The 23,377-nt window shown below is 33.1% G+C and overlaps 2 protein-coding genes across 2 annotated transcripts; one reads left to right on the top strand and one right to left on the bottom strand.

The window, feature by feature from the left end:
- Positions 1–705: 705 nt before the first annotated feature.
- LOC132736715 (COP9 signalosome complex subunit 7b-like) lies at positions 706–17,253 on the top strand (the record flags this gene model as incomplete). Its single annotated transcript, XM_060723909.1, is given in 8 exon segments — positions 706–859; positions 2,759–2,937; positions 4,908–4,983; positions 5,910–5,998; positions 7,549–7,608; positions 9,015–9,157; positions 16,660–16,766; positions 17,236–17,253. Coding segments are annotated over 7 exon segments (652 nt in total), but the record flags the coding sequence as incomplete, so codon positions are not given.
- A 4,004-nt stretch (positions 17,254–21,257) lies between these two features.
- LOC132736713 (uncharacterized) lies at positions 21,258–23,056 on the bottom strand (the record flags this gene model as incomplete). The annotated part of the gene is given in 1 exon segment (XM_060723906.1): positions 21,258–23,056. A coding segment is annotated over 1 exon segment (294 nt), but the record flags the coding sequence as incomplete, so codon positions are not given.
- Between the last annotated feature and the right edge of the window lie 321 nt (positions 23,057–23,377).

Here is a 23,377-nt window from a genome sequence, read left to right as displayed (position 1 = left end):
AAACCGCCGACCACGAAGCTGTTCTTTGAATTGCGGAAAGTAGGCAAAGTCAAGGGGAGCTAAGACTTAGTCAGGTGAGTAAGGTGGATGAACTACACCTCTCACAAGGCTCACAACAGTGAGTCAACCACAATGATGCTCCTGAGAGACAGAAGGATTGATGCCAGACTAATATATAATGTTCTTTAAGATCGTTCATGCAGTAATATAAATTAATAATGCTTCCTTATTTTACAACTCCTATACAAGACACTAGATACAAGCATCCCCTTTTATAGACAAACGATATAAATGATATACTCCATGTAACTACTTTATGTCCACTATTTACCCAGAAACCAACATAATGTGGATTTCTCTGCTGGTCTAGGCAAGGGATAACGAAACTGTGCCCCGATCAAGTTCTTAGCGTACATCCTGTTTTTAGCTACCAATTTTCTCACAAATCTATCTATCTTCCGTAAATGTCATGTCATACATATTTGTATTACTTTTTGTTTTCTCCTTTAATTTCTTGCACTTAAGCGCACCTGCACATAATACTCAAAAGGGCGTGATGACAGCTAGATGCTTTTAAATAATTTAGTTAACTATAACCTATGCTACAGTTTAACATATAGCGGTGTTCAACATTGTTATTTACGCATCCGGTAAATTTTAAAAGACCTATTTTTGTAATCTTAGCAATCTGTTCATTTATTGAAATTGCAAATCAATTGATTTAATTTACTGTTAAACAAGTAAACCTGATAACCACGAGTACTTGTCATTTCTTGCTAAGTTAATGGAACAAATGAGTAGAAGTTGTATTATCGGATAGGAACTGAAATCCGGATAAAAGATAATATCTTAGATTTTGGTGCATAATATATATTGTCTATAAATATTTCCATTGTCTAAAATACTTTCAATGGGAATTGTTAGATTTGTTACCATAAAACTGTACAGTATGTCATTTAAGAGAGGAAAAATAGATTAAGCCATTTGCAGATTTGTGAAACTAGCTTGTGGTTCAATGACAAGTACTGAAGTATCTCAACAAATTGTGCGCCAGGACTTTTTTTATTATATCAGGTCTAGTATATCGCCAGATAAGTGCATGATGCACACATTGGTATATGATACACAAATTAGTGTATTTAATCATACACTGATCAGTGTTTAAATATTTTGATAAATGTGTTTCTGTAAATTATTTGTTGTTTATTTATGATCATGTTTTGGCACCTGCACATAAAATTGGTAATAGTCTGTTTTATTGACAAAGAATAAACACAACTTCTGATCTTATTGTACTTTAGGATATTTTACTGTTTTTATCCACTGAAAATTTGTTACTTTCAGACTTAAATTCACTTCCAGTTCCATATTTCATATCCAGTTATTATTCTGATCAGGTATACATGGTTTAAAAAATTGATTCTTGACTGGAAAGTAAAAAAATAACCACTTCCAATTTTGGGATGCACAAATTAGTGTATCGTGCAGATTTTCAAAAAAAAAAAAAGGTGCAAGAATAACCTGAGTGTTTACATCAATATCTTTAGTTTCAGGATACTTCTATGAATATTATCTATAGTAAGTGCAGCTGCCACAATTCACACTGCTATATTATCAAAATAATGGGTTTTCAAAGATTTGCATGATAATCTGGTACACCAATTAGTGCATCATACACATACTGGTGCATCATGCACTAATTCGGCGATATACTAGACCTGTATATAGACAATTGTCAAGCGACATTTATGTAATATCATCTTGTAAAATCGGTTGCTCTTGTTGTTGAAATATTCAGTATTTGACAAATCGACAAGGATCTAAATAAAATCCCGACATTTTGACCCTAACACCAATAATTTCCTGCTATCAGATTGAATTCCAGACAAAAATAAATTAAAACATGGTAACTTAAAAAATCAAACACAGCTCCTGACTATAAAATGTAATCTGCGCCTCTAAGTGACAGATCATTGGTGATAAACAGTATCTGTCCATATCCTGTATGATAGCTGATTAAATATTGTGTTGCTAATTGACAGTGTTAATTAGCAACACAATATTTAATCAGCCATCATACAGGATATGAGTCACAGCATGGTTCAATGGGACAATGCTCCTTGTTAACCAAGTTAATCGTGCATGTTATCTAAGCATGTGTGGCTGACACACTGTGATTCAGTCTATATTTGGCAGTAGGTAGAAGATCTATGCTACATGTATCACAATGACTGTGAATATTAGAATGAATATACTACATATGCTGATGAAAATTATACAATTCAAATATTCAGTTATGAAAATAATTATACATGTAAATAAGTCAAGCATTGAGTTAGGACTTAGATGAGAAGCTCTAAAAATAGAAATTTTCAAATCCTCACCCACAATCCCTTGCGCGAGATTCATTGGCCTTGAAATTGATCAAGTATGTTAAGTACTGTATTTGATTGGAATTTTTGAACTCTTAATATGATAACTAGGCTAGATGATGTGCAATAAGCATTTGATAAAAGATATTTTGGACTCTTGGAAAAAAGATAAATTGATTACATTGGATCCAATAATCATAACATGTTGGAGCTTCGTTGGATTTATTTTATACTGTGTGAAATAAATAGTGATATCTGAAGTGTGAGTTCAAGTAAGGTCATTGCAGACAGGATATTGTTATAAACAGAGTCACTAAGGCAGGTCACACTGTATATTGGAAAGCTTCATGTGATCAAATGTATTATGTTTTAAATTTTATTTGCAGATTTTACATATTTCATCAAAATGACATCAGAGAAGTCCTCAGTTAATCCTTTAGAGCAGTTTGTATTGCTGGCTAAATCAGCAAAAGGTGCAGCAGCTGCAAGTCTTGTTACACAAGCTCTTGAGGCATCAGGTGTTTATGTGTTTGGAGAACTTCTAGAAATGCCAAATATACAAGAGGTAGGTAGAGGAAAGTTAGAGGTAACAATTTGGCATCGTGGCATTTTGGTTTTAGGATTGTTGAATGTCTGTTGTCCATTGTCAATCCACATTAAGTCTGTTACCACAAAGGAAGACATATAAATATATATAACTTTGCTATTTATTTACGGATTTGGACAAAAGTATCCTTATGACAAATCCCATATGTTGAATTAATTTGATATGACATTCACCTTTAATTGACCTTGACCATTTGAATTTTATTTTTTACCAAAAAATTATGTTTAATAAGAGTACTCTTTACTATAATATTCTTCCTTTGACTTAGAAATTAGAAAAAGTTGAGCATGGTCCGTGCAAGGCTTTTGCTAAATTAGATGCATAAAAGATATCTTTTTACACAAAATGTAGCTCACCTGAGCACATAGTGCTGCAAGGCAAGCTTTGTATAATATTATGCCCTAACACCATCTTCCAAATCATTGGGTAAAATTTGACCAAGTAATGAAGTATGAATGGTCTTAAAGTGGTATTCAACTTGGTTTCTGTCTAATTTCTAGTTAATCTTGTGGGAGCAAATATAGATTTTAAAGATCACAGGGAATTTCCCGGAAATCAATATTCCACTTTCAGTACCAGAAAATAATACGCGGAAAGTCCGATTGGGGCCAAAGGCCCCGCGAGGGCTGTAGCGCTCTTAGATAACATGTATGACGCGTATCAGTTCAAATGAAATCAAATTCAAACTAAATGAAAATTTCAAAAAAATATATATCCTATACCTAATGAGCTGTGAAAAAATCCTTAGTTAACTGGGCGCCGCCATTTTGAAATCCTTTTGAGCTAAATATAGATATCAGAGCGCTTTTAATGAGCGTCTACATAATTCAGACTATTGCTAGCAGACGCATGCTAAGTAACACTTCCGGTGAAAGAATGATGTACAAAATCAGAAAATAAACCTGCATTTCATTGATAAGAATTATAAACGATTATAAATATAAAAAGTTACTTGAAGATATCCTTTTTGATAAATTAGCACTTAAAAATAACGTTTAAATTACAATTGTGATTAGAGATTAACAAAAATGGCGGACGGGATTTTCCAAACGCCGACGCATGCGCAGAGGTCCCCTGATGATAGGTTGAACACTTCCAATTTATTCGTTTTGTTTATGGTACAAAATACCTTCAAGATAAATCTGGTTTACATTTACACTAAATATGTTAGGCTAAAATCATAATTCATAAGAGCTTTCCGCGTCATAGGTAGCACCTAATTTCATATTATTTCTTCATTCAATAATGATTTAAAGAGAGCGGTGGCCTAGTGGTTAAGGTGTCTGCCTTTCAACCCAGGTATGGGTTCGAGCCCAAATCAGGTAAAAAAAATATTTCTTAAAATGACAAAAGTACTGGTTGGTTCCAGGAAGTGGACTTGAAAGTGATTTATATAAGTTGCAAGAACTTGTTTCGCAATGGAGCTTTAATAAATATGTTTAAACCAATATGATTTAAAGGGACTTCACCAAGGTTTTTTGAAATGACCAATAAGATCATTCACTCACTCACTTATTCCAGAATAATTATTCCAATAAAATTGTGCAAAATGACCCAAAGTTGAAAAGCTTTGCAACTCAAATCGGGCTTAGAATAGCACAAAAAGACAGTTTTCAATTTTTTATTGAGTGTTTTTCTTAATTATCTTTTGCATATCTTTCTGATTTAAAGTGATCTATTTAAGAAATTCAATTTTTCTTATTTAGGCAGTTGCGTGCCAGTTTTGGACTGCAGTGGAGTTCCTTTAATAATATTGTTTATTCAGTATAACTTTATTTCATGTTAGTTTTTAATGGAACTTCTCTGTTTTATTTATACATGAATGATGTAGAAGTATATGATTCCTTTAAAGTAAGTTGGAATATTGAGAAGAATAAATTCTGTAGAACTATCATAATTTATTGATTTATGATATATTGTATTTACAGCTCTCAAGTGGAGATCATGTAAAGTTTTTTAACTTGCTGAATCTGTTTGCCTATGGAACATACAAAGATTATAAAGGTAATTATTAAAGGCACATTATGCCTCAGATACAAATAAAATTTTACTTCTTTAGGAAGTATGAATTTTATAATGTCTAATTAATGGTTTTAGAGAATATTAGATACTTGTTCCCTAAAGAAAGAAGCGATAACTATGAAAGCATTTGTCATAAAAGTAGCAAAATGTAAACAAGGTAGTATTTTCACTTCTATACAAAATACTAATTCACTATAACAGTATTTATTGACAAAAGCAACAGATGAAAAAGATGGTTCAGGTAATTGGCCAATGAGTAACTTTTTTTGTTACTATAAAAGTACAAAATGTACACCAAAATTAAAAAGTTTTTGAGAAATAAAAGTTAAAGCATTTCCAAGGCATAATTAGCCTTTAACTCAAATTTGCATAATGGACCTGCCCTGCTTCAAATTGGAACTGTTGAGAATTTCTTTATGAAAGTAATTAAATTGATCAGGTTTCACTATGAATATGTAGGCTACAGGCTCTCTCAAGTGTAACTACAATTTATGTCCATAGTATACTGTCCATAGCTCCATGCTCTTTAAATTTGCCTCTGTTTATCTATGTCAGGAACTATTTATGGTGTTTTGATTTAGCTTGGAATAAAATGAAAATATTTATATTTATCTAATATAGTAATAGCTATCTTAGACATGATTTTTTTGACATTAAATTGAATTTTCAGTCACCATCTTTGTAAATGTAATATGTTTGTATAATTTAGTGACATAGAATTTGTAATTTTATTTCTACAAAACTCATAAAGGTTGAGAATACTCACTTCAAAAATGTCCAAGTACTCATTATTTTGCAATGTGCCTTTTACCATATTGTTACAACTCTATGAATCATTTACTTAAATACAGTGTGAATAAAAACTATTAAAAGATGCTCTACTGTTATTTACTTAATTATGATTTCAGAGAAGAAATCAGAGTTACCTGAACTGAGTGCAGCCATGTTGAATAAATTAAGACATCTGACAATGGTATCTCTGGCTACAAAGACAAAGGTATATATGTATATAATATATTGTTTACATCTTGTGATTGTATCAATTTGTACATGATCACACAGCAGCCACCCATCCATACTTTGACCACAACTATTTAACCCTAAACCTGTGTATAACCAGCCAATTAGCTCAATAGGTAGAGCATTGGACTGTTAAACAGGCAACCAGGGTTTCCATTCCTGGACAGTGCAGTTCTCTTCCATTGTATTTTATTATGAAATCTTTGCTACAGTCTATCGCACTGTACCTCTGCTCTGGCATGTACAGAAGTTATCAGTTTTTTGCAGAAGTAAAGACAACTAGTACTGGTAAACTGCTTAGCAGCCTGCCCAGGAATGCTGCCGTGGTTTAACTGTGCTCTGATAAATTTAATGTGGCATACTGCAGTGATCTGGAGGGTATACTCTCAACACCACTACCACCATTGTAATGGACTTGCCATGCTTTAAATTTGGAACAGTCCATTCAAAGTTTTAGTGATTTCAGTATCACAATTACAAAACCTGGGCTATCATCAGTATAGACTGGTTAGACTGCATAATAAAGGCTGTGGTGATTGTATAATGGTGACAAATCACTTTCAAATCCTTTAGTTATAGAGGATATTTGTTTAGTTCAGTTTAAGATCGGAATATATTTCACTGAGTGAGCACCAAAAGGCGCAACCACGAGTGAAATATGAACTTTTGGTGTTAACAAGGTGAAATATATTTCGATCTTACACTAAACTAAACAAATTTTCTTTTTATTATATGCAAAAAAAATGTTTTAAAAAGACATTAAACCTAGTACTGAATGAAAAACTCGCCAAATAATAATACAACATGACATCATTTACCATGTCACGTCAGTAAGTTGGTTCCCAGTACTGTGCACGCTTGTATTTCACTGAAACAACGTAAGGGGCTTAAATTCAAAACAGTGAAATTATCAGTTTTATATCACTGATATATTTCTATAAACCACCGAAAAGCATGTAATAAAAAAGAATAATGCAGTTATCTTTATCATTGTGGTTTCAACATTGATATTGACATAATATTTGGGTGATGTTTTACATGTAACTGTATATCTCATGAATCATGCAAGTTGTTCACTGGAAATTTCACACAAATCTTGAAGATCATGGCTGTGGGTCACTTTTTAAGACCAATAATTCTAGCTCAAATTTTTACAGAATTACTAAGAAAAATCTTGGTAAGGGCTTTTGCATGCAAAATCTTTCCTCACAGCCACTGAAATTTCACATATAAATTTGCACACATGCTTATTATGTCATAATTGTTGGTAACTGATAAAGAGTTAGACATATAACTGTAATGTTGACTTTCTCTTAAATACCCAGGCTATTTTTCTGAATTTAAGCAAGCTTACTGCTAATTTAATTCTTTTGGTTTAATACAATTCTCATTGTATTCTCCTTTGACATTGCTACTCAAATTTAATAAAGTTTATATCCTATGATTTATTTTATGGTTTATTAGTAATAGTATAATTTTAGTACCATCTTCAGTCCATTCTTGTAACATGATATGTTTTATTTTCAGTGCATTCCATATAGTGTTTTATTGGAGGAGTTGGATATTCCTAACATGAGGTCCCTTGAAGTAAGATTAATTCTTATATATACATAATTATATACATTCACCTTAAAGTGACATTTTGCCCCAGAAATGCTATCAATTTTATTTCTCAAAATTTTTTAAATTTTGGTATCTTGCTTCAGATTCCAAAAATATACACATTTTCCATGTACATGAACTATATTTTGCTCTGATAGCAGTGGGTATAACTATAGTGAGTCAGTATTTTGTATGGAAGTCAAAATACTTCTTTGTTTACAGTTTGCTACCTTTATGACACATTACTGCACGATAAGTGCTACTTTCGTCAGTATTTAAACATGTAACATGCTCTGAATTCATTATTGAAACATCATCAAACATATGTTTGACATATGAGCCGCGTCATGACAAAACCAACAAAATGTGTTTGTGACTATCATGGATCCAGACCAGACTGCGGATCTGCGCAGACTGATCAAGATCCATGTTCCCTATCAATTTCTCTACTTATAATATGGTTTGTAAGTGAACAGCATGGATCCTGATCAGACTGCGTGGATGCGCAGGCTGATCTGTATCCATGCTGGGTGCAAACGCACTTTGTTTGTTTTGTCATGGCATGGCTCATATATTAAACTTTCAAAAATATGAATTTCTGAGACATAATATGTCTTTAAAGTGACAATATGCTCATTCTTTCACTGTCAAGTTCAGCTAAATTAGTTATATATTTTAAAAGATTTACTTTTATTATGGTAATTGACCAATAGTTGATTATGAAAAATGTTTAAATACTACCTGAATTATAGAAGACTGACCCACTGTATTTAAAGTTTGATTGTTACTGATACACCAAGAACAATATTTATCACATACCGGTGCCGATTTTAGCGACTCTGTAAATATGGTATTGCACGGCAGTGCATGTATTTTGACAAGATGTCATTTGCGTTATATAAACAAAGCATTAAGACATGCTAAATGTTAGCTATAGGCGCGTCCATGAAAAAGTTTTCTATTTCACTTTAAGTGGTCTTTATTTTTGATATGTGATAAATAAAGGATATTGAATGAGTGTAAGTTAATTACTAAATTTATTGAGCTCGTTGAATAAATCAATATTATGCTTGCTATAATGCTTGCATAATATTATTTTATTCAACACATTCAATAAATTCAGTAGTAAACTTACACTCATTCAATATCTTCTATTTATAGAAGGTTCAGTAGATAATATCGGTTTTTGATTATTTTTACATTGTATGATATCAAATTGAGCATAATTATGGCTTAATGTAAAGTTATTTTGACTATTACCTGTCCATGAATATTTGGTTAACTAAATTTGAACTTTAAACATTTACCTGGAAATGAATGGTAAATATTTTATGATATATTCTCTGATATCAGCAAGTAAAAGTTAACAAGTTATACCTTGGTTTTTGCAGGATTTGATAATTGAGGTGATATATGCAGATATTATACATGGAAAGTTGGATCAGAAAAACCAACAGTTAGAAGTTGATTATGCCATTGGAAGAGACATTAGGCAAGAGGCTGTACCAGAAATTATCTCTGTTTTACAAGATTGGTAAGTCCACTATAGATTCTGCAGTAAGGCTAGGTATACTTGTGCCTCATATTTCCGTGGTACCCATATTTCCAAGGTATTAGGCATAACCAGTCTCAAGTGCCTTATAGACTTCATGCACCTGCCAGGGGTTTTACTTACACTTTTTTATTTGTATTTTTATTGAAATGTAACATATACAACTGAGAAAACTTATTATTTTATTCAGATTAAGAAGAAAGTATCGTAAATTACTTCACCATTTTACTTTTAGTTTTCATACCTGTAAAGACAGTTGTCTTTGTTCAACAACCATTAAGATATTTGATAAATGCCATTGAGAAAATCCCCACTTTCAGGGCTAGGTATAGATGTATTAAAAAATAAAGATTACTTTTGGTTTTGTTTTTGAAACTGTTAAAATGTAATTGCTTTGGAAATATGAGAACAGAACTTTACTCACTAGGCTGAAGATAGCTGTTAATTGCCATGTTGTGTATATAATTGCTTACATGCAAACATTAAATGGAATTATCTATGATGTAACAGATAGTCTTTGCTACAATAATCAACATATTTTCCCGAATTTTATTCTTCTAACTTTTGTTGTCTGTGTTGAATAGTTAAGTACTACAGAAATATGAGGCACCAGTATAAGTTGAAATAGAATTAGTTGCTTCAGTTGTAAGATGCTATTTCTTCTTACATGGTATTTTAGGTCATGATATAGTAATGATTGTGAGCAGTATTAGTTGATATTAAGGTGTTATGGCTGTGAAGCATTTTCACATGTGTTTTATTGTTAATGATATGAAAGTGTTCGTGCTGTGAAGAAGTTTCACATGTGTTTCACTGTTTATGATATGATGGTGTTCTGGCTGTGAAGCAGTTCTACATGTGATTTATTGTTTATGATATGAAGGTGTTCTGGCTGTGAAGCAGTTTCACATGTGTGTTATTGTTTATGGTATGAAGGTGTTCTGGCTGTGAAGCAGTTTTACATGTGTTTTATTGTTTACGGTATTAAGGTTATCTGGTTGTGAAGCAGTTTCACATGTGTTTTATTATTTATGATATGAAGGTGTTCTGGCTGTGAAGCAGTTTTAAATGTGTTTTATTATTTTTAGCTCACCTGTCACAAAGTGACAGGGTGAGCTTTTGTGATCGCTTTTCGTCCCGCGTCCGTCCGTTCATCCGTCCGTAAACTTTTACTTTAAATGACATCTCCTCATAAGCCAATTTCATCCAAACTTCACAGGGATGTTCCTTTGGTGGTCACCTTTAAAAATTGTTCAAAGAATTTAATTCCATGCAGAACTCTGGTTGCCATGGCAACCGAAAGAAAAAACTTTAAATATCTTCTTTTAAAAAACCGTAAGAGCTAGAGCTTAGATATTTGGCATGAAACATCTTCTAGTGAGTGTCTACCAAGTTTGTTCAAATAAAAGCCCTGGGGTCAAAATTGGCTCCGCCCCCGGGGGTCATTGATTTTCCCTATATACATATAGTAAAAACTTAAAAAATCTTCTTTTAAAGAACCAAAAGAGTTAAAGCTAAGATATTTAGCATGAAACATGTTCTAATGGGTGTCTACCAAGTTTGTTCAAATAAAAGCCCTGGGGTCAAAATGGCCCCGCCCCGGGGGGTCATTGATTTTCCCTATATGCATATAGTAAAAACTTAAAAAATCTTCTTTTAAAGAACTCAAAGAGCTATGGCTAAGATATTTAGCATGAAACATGTTCTAATGGGTGTCTATGAAGTTTGTTCAAATAAAAGCCCTGGGGTCAAAATTGGCCCCGCCCCGGGGGTCATTGATTTTCCCTATATCCATATAGTAAAAACTTAAAAAATCTTCTTTTAAAGAACCAAAAGAGTTAAAGCTAAGATATTTAGCATGAAACATGTTCTAATAAGTGTCTACCAAGTTTGTTCAAATAAAAGCCCTTGGGTCAAAATTGGCCCCGCCCCGGGGGGTCATTGATTTTCCCTATATACATATAGTAAAAATGTAAAAAATCTTCTTTTAAAAAACCATAAGAGCTAGAGCTTAGATATTTGGCATGAAACATCTTCTAGTAAGTGTCTACCAAGTTTGTTCAAATAAAAGCCCTGGGGTCAAAATTGGCCCCGCCCCGGGGGGTCATTGATTTTCTCTATATGCATATAGTAAAAACTTAAGAAATCTTCTTTTATAGAACCAAAAGAGCTAGAGCTAAGATATTTAGCATGAAACATGTTCTAATGGGTGTCTACGAAGTTTGTTCAAATAAAAGCCCTGGGGTCAAAATTGGCCCCGCCCCGGGGGGTCATTGATTTTCCCTATATGCATATAGTAAAAACTTAAAAAATCTTCTTTTAAAGAACTCAAAGAGCTATGGCTAAGATATAGAGCATCAAACATGTTCTAATAGGTGTCTACCAAGTTTGTTCAAATAAAAGCCCTGGGGTCAAAATTGGCCCCACCCCAGGGGGTCATTGATTTTCCCTATATGCATATAGTAAAAACTTAAAAAATCTTCTTTTAAAGAACTCAAAGAGCTATGGCTAAGATATTTAGCATGAAACATGTTCTAATAAGTGTCTACCAAGTTTGTTCAAATAAAAGCCCTGGGGTCAAAATTGGCCCCGCCCCGGGGGATCATTGATTTTCCCTATATGCATATAGTAAAAACTTAAAAAATCTTCTTTTAAAGAACTCAAAGAGCTATGGCTAAGATATTTAGCATCAAACATGTTCTAATAGGTGTCTACCAAGTTTGTTCAAATAAAAGCCCTGGGGTCAAAATTGGCACCGCCCCGGGGGTCATTGATTTTCCTTATTTGTGTATAGCAAAAACTTAAAAATCTTCTTTGAAAAAACCCAAATAGCTAGAGTTAAGATATTAAGCATAAAACATCTTTTAGTGAGTGTCTACAAAGTTTGTTCAAATAAAAGACCTGGGGTCAAAATTGGCCCCGCCCCGGGGGTCATTGATTTTCTTTATATGTGTATAGCTAAAACTTAAAAATCTTCTTTGAAAAAACCCAAATAGCTAGAGTTTAGATATTAAGCATGAAACATCTTCTAGTGAGTGTCTACAAAGTTTGTTCAAATAAAAGCCCTGGGGTCAAAACTGGTCCGGCCCCAGGGGTGTCATTGTTTTTAACTATATGTGTATAGTAAAAACTTAAAAAAATCTTCTTTCAAAAAGCCCAATGAGCTAGAGCTTAGATGTTTAGCATGAAACATCTTCTTATGGGTGTCTACCGAGTTTGTGCAAATAAAAGCCCTTGGGTTAAATTGGCCCTGCAACGATGGGGGGGGGGGGGATGTTGGGGGGCCTTTATACAGGTGAGTGACCTCAGGGCCATCATGGCCCTCTTGTTTATATGAAGGTGTTCTGGCTGTGAAGCAGTTTCACATGTGTTTTATTGTTTACGGTATTAAGGTTATCTGGTTGTGAAGCAGTTTCACATGTGTTTTATTATTTATGATATGAAGGTGTTCTGGCTGTGAAGCAGTTTTAAATGTGTTTTATTATTTTTTATATGAAGGTGTTCTGGCTGTGAAGCAGTTTCACATGTGTTTTATTGTTTACGGTATGAAGGTGTTCTGGTTGTGAAGCAGTTTCACATGTGTTTTATTATTTATGATATGAAAGTGTTTTGGCTGTGAAGCAGTTTTAAATGTGATTTATTATTTTTTATATGAAGGTGTTCTGGCTGTGAAGCAGTTTCACATGTGTTTTTAGCTCACCTGAGCAATTGCTCAGGGTGAGCTATTAGGATCACTCTTCGTCTGTCGTATGTCGTCCGTCGTACGTTGTCCGTTCACACTTTTAAAACGACATCTCCTCTGAAACCATAAGGCAGATCATAATGAAACTTCACAGGGATGTTCCTTGTGTGAAGCCTTAACAAAGTTGTTCTAAGAATTCCATTCCATGCAGAACTCTGGTTGCCATGGCAACCAAAAGAAAAAACTTTAAATGTCTTCTTCTAAAAAACCCAAAGAGCTAGAGCTTAGATATTTGGCATGAAACATCTTCTAGTGAGTGTCTACCAAGTTTGTTCAAATAAAAGCCCTGGGGTCAAAATTCGCCATGCCCCAGGGGGTCATTGATTTTCCCTATATGCATATAGTAAAAACTTAAAAAAATTTCTTTCAAAGAATGCAAAGAGCTAGAGCTAAGATATTTAGCATGAAACATGTTCTAATGGATGTCTACCAAGTTCGTTCAAATAAGAGCCCTGGGGTCAAAATTGGCCCCGCCCCGGGGGTCATTCATTTTCCTTATATGTTTATAACAAAAACTTAAAAGATCTTTTTTGAAAAAAAAAACCAAATAGCTAGAGTTTAGATACTAAGCATGAAACATCTTCTAATGTGTCTACCAAGTTTGTTCAAATAAAAGCCCTGGGGTCAAATTTGGCCCGCCTCGGGGGTCATTCATTTTCTTTATATGTGTATGACAAGAATTTATGAAATCTTCTTTGAAAAGAAAACAAAAAATATATATGCCAAATATACAAAATACAAACACGAATTTGCAAAATTATTCTAGACCTTCCAATGAGAAAACAATCAGAAAATTTATACAAAAGATTAAAAATATTGACTTTCAAGAAAAGATGTATTTTTCACAGCGGTGTCCAAGTATATAAAGCATTGAATAATATGTCCCCTCAATATATCCGAGACTTACTTACCATATCTAATAATCAAAAGTATAATCTAAGATCGATATCTCACGGAAATTTAATTTCGTCTTACAAACCACGTACTAATTATTTTAATGACACATTCCAATTTAATGCCATGGTTATTTGGAATTCCATACCACTGACTATAAGAAGAAAAACAAAATTGCCAATATTTAAGAAATGTTTCAAGAAATACTTATTTAATCAAATTTAGCACGGTCCGTATGTCTTATATATACAGGATACGCTCTTTATATTCATACATGTGTTTTTTTATTAATTATGTTTTCTTAATAATGGGTGTCTGTCTTAGTTTCAAGTTTTTTGACTGTGTTAATTTTGTAAGTTAATTTTACTTTTTAAATTGCAGATTAAAATGATGCACTGATGGAAGTATTATGTTTAATGATAAATAAAATGAATTGTATGAATGTTCAGTATATGTGTTAATATATGTTAAAATTGTGATAACCATTTAATCATTTCTTTTTACATGTTATATTTTCTTTGATTGATATGTGTTCTTTTGTGTGTGTGTGTTTTTATTTTTAGCTCACCTGTCACAAAGTGACAGGGTGAGCTTTTGTGATCGCTTTTCGTCCGGCGTCCGTCGTCCGTCCGGCGTCCGTAAACTTTTACTTTAAATGACATCTCCTCATAAACCACAAGGCCAATTTCATCCAAACTTCACAGGAATGTTCCTTTGGTGGTCACCTTTAAAAATTGTTCAAAGAATTTAATTCCATGCAGAACTCTGGTTGCCATGGCAACCTAAAGAAAAACTTTAAATATCTTCTTTTAAAAAAACCATAAGAGCTAGAGCTTAGATATTTGGCATGAAACATCTTCTAGTGAGTGTCTACCAAGTTTGTTCAAATAAAAGCCCTGGGGTCAAAATTGGCCCCGCCCCGGGGGGTCATTGATTTTCCCTATATGCATATAGTGAAAACTTAAAAAATCTTCTTTTAAAGAACTCAAAGAGCTATGGCTAAGATATTGAGCATCAAACATGTTCTAATAGGTGTCTATCAAGTTTGTTCAAAGAAAAGCCCTGGGGTCAAAATTGGCCCCGCCCCAGGGGGTCATTGATTTTCCCTATATGCATATAGTAAAAAATTAAAAAATCTTCTTTTAAAGAACCAAAAGAGTTAGAGCTAAGATATTTAGCATGAAACATGTTCTAATAAGTGTCTACCAAGTTTGTTCAAATAAAAGCCCTGGGGTCAAAATTGACCCTGCCGGGGGGGGGGTCATTGATTTTTCCCTTATAAATGCATATAGTAAAAACTTAAAAATCTTCTTTTAAGAACTCAAAGAGCTATGGTTAAGATATTTAGCATCAAACATGTTCTAATAGGTGTCTACCAAGTTTGTTCAAATAAAAGCCCTGGGGTCAAAATTGGCCCCGCCCCGGGGGTCATTGATTTTCCTTATATGTGTATAGCGAAAACTTAAAAAATCTTTTTTGAAAAAGCCCAAATAGCTAGAGTTAAGATATTAAGCATGAAACATCTTTTAGTGAGTGTCTACAAAGTTTGTTCAAATAAAAGACCTGGGGTCAAAATTGGCCCTGCCCCGGGTCATTGATTTTCCTTATATGTGTAATAGCAAAAACTTAAAATCTTCTTTGAAAAAAACCCAAATAGCTAGAGTTTAGATATTAAGCATGAAACATATTCTAGTAAGTGTCTACAAAGTTTGTTCAAATAAAAACCCTGGGTCATAACTGGCCCGGCCCCAGGCGTGTCATTGTTTTTAACTATATGTGTATAGTAAAAACTTTAAAAAAAATCTTCTTTTAAATAGCCCAATGAGCTAGAGCTTAGATGTTTAGCATGAAACATTTTCTTATGGGTGTCTACCAAGTTTGTGCAAATAAAAGCCCTTTGGTTAAATTGGCCCTGCAATGTTTGGGGGGGGGGGGGGGGGGGGTTGGGGCGGCTTATATACAGGTGAGCGACCTCAGGGCCATCATGGCCCTCTTGTTTTATTTTTATTTTAGAAGGCCGCATTGTAAATAAGATGTTGCAATCTGTATATGTCTTAATGTGTTACCTTCGGTAAATAAAGTTATTATTATTATTATTATTATTATTATTGAAAAAACTCAAATAGCTAGAATTTAGATATTAAGCACGAAGCATCTTCTAGTGAGTGTCTACATAGTTTGTGCAAATAAAAGCCCTGGGGTCAAAATTGGCCCCGTTCCAGGGGACATTGATTTTCCTTATATGTGTATAGCAAAAAGTTAAAATTCTTCTTTGAAAAAACCTGAATAGCTAGAGTTCAGATATTAAGCATGAAACATTGTCTAGTAAGTGTCTACAAAGATTGTTCAAATAAAAGCCCTGGGGTCAAAAACTGGCCCTGCCCCAGGTGTGTGTCATTGTTTTTTAACTATATGTGTAAAGAAAAAAACTTGAAAAAAATCTTTCATTTAAAAAACCCAACAAGCTAGACCTTAGATGTTTAGCATGAAACATCTTCTAATGGGTGTCTACCAAGTTTGTTCAAATAAAAGCCCTGGGGTTTAAACTGGCCCTGCTCTGGGGGCCTATATACAGGTGAGCGACTTTAGGGCCATCATGGCCCTCTTGTATTATTTATGATATGAAGGTGTTCTGGCTTTGAAGCCATTTTACATGTGTTTTATTATTTATGATATGAAGGTGTTCTGGCTTTGAAGCCGTTTCACATGATTGTGTTTTTATTATTTATGATATGAAGGTGTTCTGGCTGTGAAGCAGTTTACATGTGTTTTTATTATTTATGATATGAAGGTGTTTCTGGCTGTGAAGCAGTTTTACAATGTGTTTTTTATTATTTATGATATAAAGGTGTTCTGGCTGTGAAGCAGTTTTACAAGGAATTAGAAACACAAATAACAAAGGCAAATCAGAACAAAGAAAACAACATGAGGCAGAAGCAGAAAATGGAACAAGAGGTAAAATAAGTTAAATGATAATAACAGTGACTCTGTCATTCATTGAAAGGGTTATTATGGTTATAACATTGTATTATATCTAACTTAATGTTGCTTTGTTTCACAAGTGCCATCATCTTATCAGATAATGATTTTTGTTAAATTTTAGGTGGGAACACGTCTTCCCAGATTTTATTGATTTTAGTTTGTAAAACATGGTATTATATATAACATTAACATCCCATAACTCATGTTGCAACTGCCCTCATCTTAAAAGATAGTGATTTACGTATTTCATAAAAATTTTGTGATTAATGATTATTAGATTTTAGCTCTTTTCCTTTGTGATATTTCAAATGTACCTGGTATAAGAAACCAGATGATGCTTCCATGATATACTATCATATGAACATATATGAAATTGTTCTGTTCGCTTTTTTCCAATTTTGTACATAGCTATTTGATATACCATTTGTATTTATGATTTCAGGTGACAAATATAAAGAAACATTAAAGAGTACACCATGCCTGATGAGGAAAGTATGGTGACAGGAATCTGTTTCTTCTGATAAACCCAGCAAAAAAATCCCTCCAAAAGCCAAGGGGTAGGTGTAACTGTCCTGTAGATGAACAAGAAAGAGAGCCCATCAAAAGTTAAGAGCTGATAGTAAATTTAAAATCAACAAAGCAATTAGCCAATCGATGCTTTTTTCCTAATTTAATATACAGCACAAAAAATCCTTCAACAGGCATGGGCTGTCAGTTTTCACAGGCATGCATGTATCAAGTAAAAACAACTTAAAAGCATTGCCATTATCCTCATATAAACATATTCATCACAAATGGAAAGCCAAGTGATGTCAATTTCTTTACATAAAGGAATAAAAAACTCAAGATTTTCCCTCTAGACTTATTATGCAAAAGGCCCTTGAAGCAATGTAAGTGCCTAAGATTTGCAATGTTCTATGTTAAGCACAAGCACCATTGAAAGTCAAGTGGTAGATGTTAGTTTCCACAGATGGATAAAGTTTTAGAATATAAAACACACATCTCTAGAACAAAAAGATAACTCAATTATCTTGGATTAGGGATAATTTCTCCTAAGATAAACCCTCATGTTTAACTTTAAAATTTATGAGATAGAGATAATGGCATTACTTTTAAACAAATTTGGTTGTTTTTTTGCTGATTTAAATGTATGGTTAGTCACATCTTAAGGTTGATCCACCTAAACAAACCACTTCCTGGATTGCTCACCAGTTACTAGCATACATGTATTTCTCAGTAATTGACTGACTAATTCAACATGATTTCTAAATCAATCAGCATTCTTATATTTGTGTTTTTCCAGTGCTTCAATGAAATCAATGAACCGTTGCTGCTTTATTTTTCCGCAGTTAGCTTTACTGTTTATGGTTTTTTTCTATCTCAGGCTATTTTTTTAATAATTTCCTCTTTTAATATGAAATTCTGCTGTTGAGCATGACATCATATTTAATGGCTCACTAGTCATATGTACATGGTGGCTCTATCTGGTTAATCATGGACTTTAATTTACATGTAATTAAAGTTTGTGGTTTTATAAAGAAATAATGTAAAGCATGTGAGAGGTGTAGATTAATGATTAAAATAATAACTAATGTTTTAATTTTATATTTACAGATTACGAGGAAGTAGTGGTACAAAGTTATGGAAATAATCACAATCTTTATACATGTATCTGTGTTAAGTGCTGTATATGCTGGGGTGTGTGGATGTGTTGATGATTATAGAATTATTTTCTCAATGGTGTATATTGTCCTTGTAGGTTAAAGTACAGCAAATTTTAATTTGCCTAATATGGTTGTACTTGTATAAATATCAGCTGTACACTTATAACAAAATAAAAACAAAATCTTCCTGTGTATAAGATTTCATGTACATAACTACTGCCAATATGTTATATATTATAAGGTAAATTGTTGTAAATTGTTGATGATAACTGTATAGTGCTAATATTGTTTCATGATACATGAAATTTATTTCCAAATATAAGTTAATGTTTCTTTAGATCTCATTATAATGGTATTCTATAAATAACTATATCCAGTCTAGATGTAACTGACTAATGGTAGGTTATATAAGTGAAATGTGTAAATTCTTGGGGGGGGGGGGGGGGGGGGGGGGGGGGGGGGGGGGGGGGGGGGGGGGGGGGGAGGGTGGGGGGGGGGGGGGAAAGATGTTACTTTATGATCAACATGTTTAGTATTCTAACTTTAAGACAAATGTTACATATAAGGGGTTTTTAAGGACCTTTCAGTATCAAAAGAAGAAAAAACACACCGCATAACTTGTAAAATGTGCAATAATGTATCAACATATCTATCTTTGAAATATTTTATAAAATGTTACATGATATATAAATAGTTAATGATAATTGTATAAGAATACTGTACTTGCAGAAAATATATAACAACAAGATAAACTTGATTATAAATAGCAAAACTGTTTAAAGTAAGATTGTTTGTGTGTTTTTTTTTTATGGACTATATTTTACAATAAATTATTTCAAGTAAAACGGTAGTCTCTTTTATGATAAGTACTAGAATAGTTCAATAGTGGAAGGCTCAGTTTACACATAATTAAACTTTTATACAATGTCTCTTCAAACTCTTCTATTTAAATTCATTGTTTTATTACCTTCATCATTTGTTTCTTACCTTGTGAATCTGAGGGTCTGAAACTTGTTTTATTTGCTGTAATTGATAATAACCTACTATTTGACTGACCTGTCTAATTCCTAGTTTCATTAACCAGGTTTTCAATGAAAAACCGGGATATTGTAAGGCCAGAGTCGTTGGGTGGCATCAACTTGGTTTCTGCTCAATAACTTTAGTTTGCTTTGGCCTATTGACACCAAACTTGATGTATGGGTAGCTTATATCAAGAGGCAGCTTAGGTCTCTGTGATCGAGGTCAAGGTCACTGGTACTAAAAATAGAAATTCAGTTTCCGCTCAATAACTTTAGGTTGCTTTGGCCTATTGACACCAAACTTGGTTTATTATCCATAAATGGGCTTGTATCAAGAGGCAGCTTGGGATTGCTACCAACATGCCTGTTATCAAGGTCACTGTTACTAAAAATACGAATGCAATTTCCGCTCAATAACTTAATTTTACTTTGCCCTATTGACACCAAACTTGGTGTATGGGTAGCTTATATCAAGAGGCAGCTTTGGATCGCTACCTAGGTATCTGTGATCAAGGTCAAGGCCACTGTTACTAAAAATAGAAATTCAGTTTCCGCTCAATAACTTGAGTGTGCTTTAATCTATTTACACCAAACTTAGTGTATGGATAGCTTATATTTGAAAGGCAGCTTGGGATTGCTACCCAGGCATCTGTTAACAAGGTCAAGGTCACTGTTACTATGTTACTAAGAAAAGAATTTCAGTTTCCGCTCAATAACTTGAGTTTGCTTTGGCCTATTGACACCAAACTTGATGTATGGGTAGCTTATATCAAGGGGCAGCTATTGATTGCTATCAAGGTTAATGTACATGTATTCAGTTTTCACGTAATAACTTTAGTTTGCTTTGACCTTTTGACACCAAACTTGCTGTGTGGCAGCTTTGGATTGCCACTTGGATATCTTGGAGCAAGGTCAAGGTCATTTGCTTACAATAGAATTTTCAGCTTCTTCTCAATAACTTCAGTGCACTTTGACCTATTGATTGCTGTCACATCAAAACTTGGTTGTTGACAACCTGGTTTTCGTCGCATTGCGACGCTTCTTGTTGTTGATATATTTAGATAAAATAATACCTCCTGATAGTGAGAGCTTGTCAAAGTTTCTACTAGCAGGTCACAATGGCTGTGTGAGCTATAAACTTATATAACATTTGCATATAGCTAAATACAACGAGTTTAAAAGCATTTACTGTGTGTCATTTGACTATTCCATCTATTACTCCTTGACAATGGAAATTGAGTTCTTGGGAAGATAATCCATCTAACTTACAAAGGTAATAATATGCTTTCTTGTGTTTAAAATTGCAGGGAGTGACAGCACTATATGTGAAGCTTGAACAAATGTGTCATTTGCAATAGGAAATGATCTTTTTGTTACTGTTTTCATGATGGCTATGGTGACGTTATGCAATTGTTTAAGCGCTATTGTGTATTAGAAAGTTTAAGAAATACATCAGAATGCCAATGGAATCATTAAGTGATAAAACATTACAGGAATGTTGACAAAGTATTCGATGTATGTATAAACTCTACACATTACATAGATTTTACATGGGATACGGATCCAAGATTGTAAGAATAAATGATTGTTAAACAATCTCAAGAAGAAAACACCCCTTAGATTAAAGGGTCATTTATTAATATCATTTAGTGCTTGATCTGGTAAAAAATCCAATTAGTTGCTTTCTGGAAACAGAGACATATAGACCTTTTTACAATACAATATTTCCATAGAAAAGCATGCACATTCTGCGTGGCAAAAAGCAATAACAAAAGAATAGATTTTATCAGTATTCAACAACTTTATTAACAATCTGATGTAATTTAAATTATAACCATAAGATTTAGAATTGTTTATTTTGATAAATAACAGATGCGATGGTGAATTGAAGTAATTAACTTGAACATTAAGTACTGCATTAACACATTAATTCAGGATTGAAAGATCCTGAATGATGCATTCGATTCTGACAAAAGAACATTTGTATACAAGTATAGAATGTTAGATCATCTTTTGCAATTTTAAAAGTGTACAGAAATGTGTCACTTGGATAATTCTTTCTTTTAGATACCTGGTAAAGGTGTTATGGACCTTTCCAGTATTTACAGTTTTATGTAAATTGGCTAACTTGTTATCCAATTGCTACACTGGGATAATACATAGTCACTGGTTGACCTGGTTTGCACAAAAGAAAAGGTGGTTATGTTGTGAGCAGTTGACCTAGCAATTGGCTAAATGTTCCGCTACGAAAAACTGGAAAGGTCCATTGCTATTAAAGCACAGAAGTCTTGAATGCGAATTTTATGGTTAATATTCTCTTTCTATTCTCTTAATAAATGTGATTTTAGGTAATGTCACCCGGTAAACAGTAAAGTGCATTAAACGTGATTTAATATTTATGATAGATATAAGAAAATATGTGGAACTTACTAATTCAATGATCCAAAAACGCATACAAACATCTATTTAGAGTATCATTAGACGATTTAGCACTGCTAAAATGATACATTTATTGGGGTGTAAATTATGTAACAAACCATGTTTATTTGAGATATGTTTGTACCCGGCTTTAATTATAATAAAAGTCGTGGTTTGTAATATCATAATAACAAAAGATATTCATGTGAAATAGGTTATCTACAGCATGATAAAACTGTATAGTTTATAAAAGTATGATTAAAGAACATGTTTACAAGAATATACATGTAATAGTCATTCATGCTCGACAATTACTCATGCATTCTGGACAATAGATTTAAACTTTGTACAAGTCATAATATAAATGAAAGAAAATAAATGTTTTTTAAAAATAGTTTCAAGTTAATTTCCGTCAATATACTGCAATACGAAAACAATGGAATTCTATAATGTGACCAAATAAGAAATTAACCACTAGATCTTTATTGTTGGCGAAAATGCTTGAACCATTATCCTGAACCACAACAAAAGAGATAACAAAGAAAGAAGACATACTAATCACAGTAGTGGGTGTGTATATATACAGGTATACGAAGTAGAAGCATAAATGAGGCACTTCAGGCGTCAAAATTTGTAAAATTTCTGCTGATTCAGATAACCACTCCATTGTCCTGAACAAATAGCAGACATTTACATTGGAGCATCAACTCGGAATTTGATAATCCTTCGCGCTGTGACTTACAAAATCTTTGTTATAAATATTTTGTGTAATTTATATCATTATACATAGAATGGTTATTTTTACACATTTATAAGATAATATAATTGAGTGAAAAAGTCATCAACAGTGATCAATCACGTGTTATTATTATTTTACAAAAACAAGATAAATAAGTACACATGCCAACAACAGCAAGATATTGAATGGTGCACGTTGACTGGCGGCGGACGTATCCCTGCAGTATGTGTCTGTACATAGACACATTTCCCCTGTAAACTTAGCCACATTATAATTCTCAAATGTTGACGAAGCTTTATCAAGAATTTGTTTAATGACAGTTTTATCTTCGTTTATATTGTCCCTGTTATGACAGCCGTTAGAAGGGACGTTTGCAGGTTTGGAATGGTAACAACCTCTCTGATACATCTGTAAAGGTACATCTACAAATAAACAAAGTATGAATAGTATATTATCTACATCTGATGTAAATGAAGGAACTTTATTAAAATATCGGGAGAAAATTAAAGTGTCTATTAGATTATCAAGAACATCTTGCTTTTCTCGTATACATGTACAAGAGATAGAAGAAATGTTAATCCTATGTTATATATCTTGCCACATATGATGTGGGTGATGTTATAACTGAAGTTTGAAATAGATCCATTAAGAAATAAAGAATTTAAAATAAAGAATACCATTTTAAGGAAAATTCTAAGAAATTTATAGTAAAAAAAGATTTCACTGTTAAGAAAACTGGACGCG

This window comes from Ruditapes philippinarum, unplaced genomic scaffold (genome assembly GCF_026571515.1).
Source record: "Ruditapes philippinarum isolate M1 unplaced genomic scaffold, ASM2657151v2 ctg4531_1_1_1_1, whole genome shotgun sequence".
NCBI classification, from domain to species: Eukaryota; Metazoa; Mollusca; class Bivalvia; order Venerida; family Veneridae; genus Ruditapes; species Ruditapes philippinarum.
This window is presented reverse-complemented; position numbering and strand designations above follow the sequence as displayed.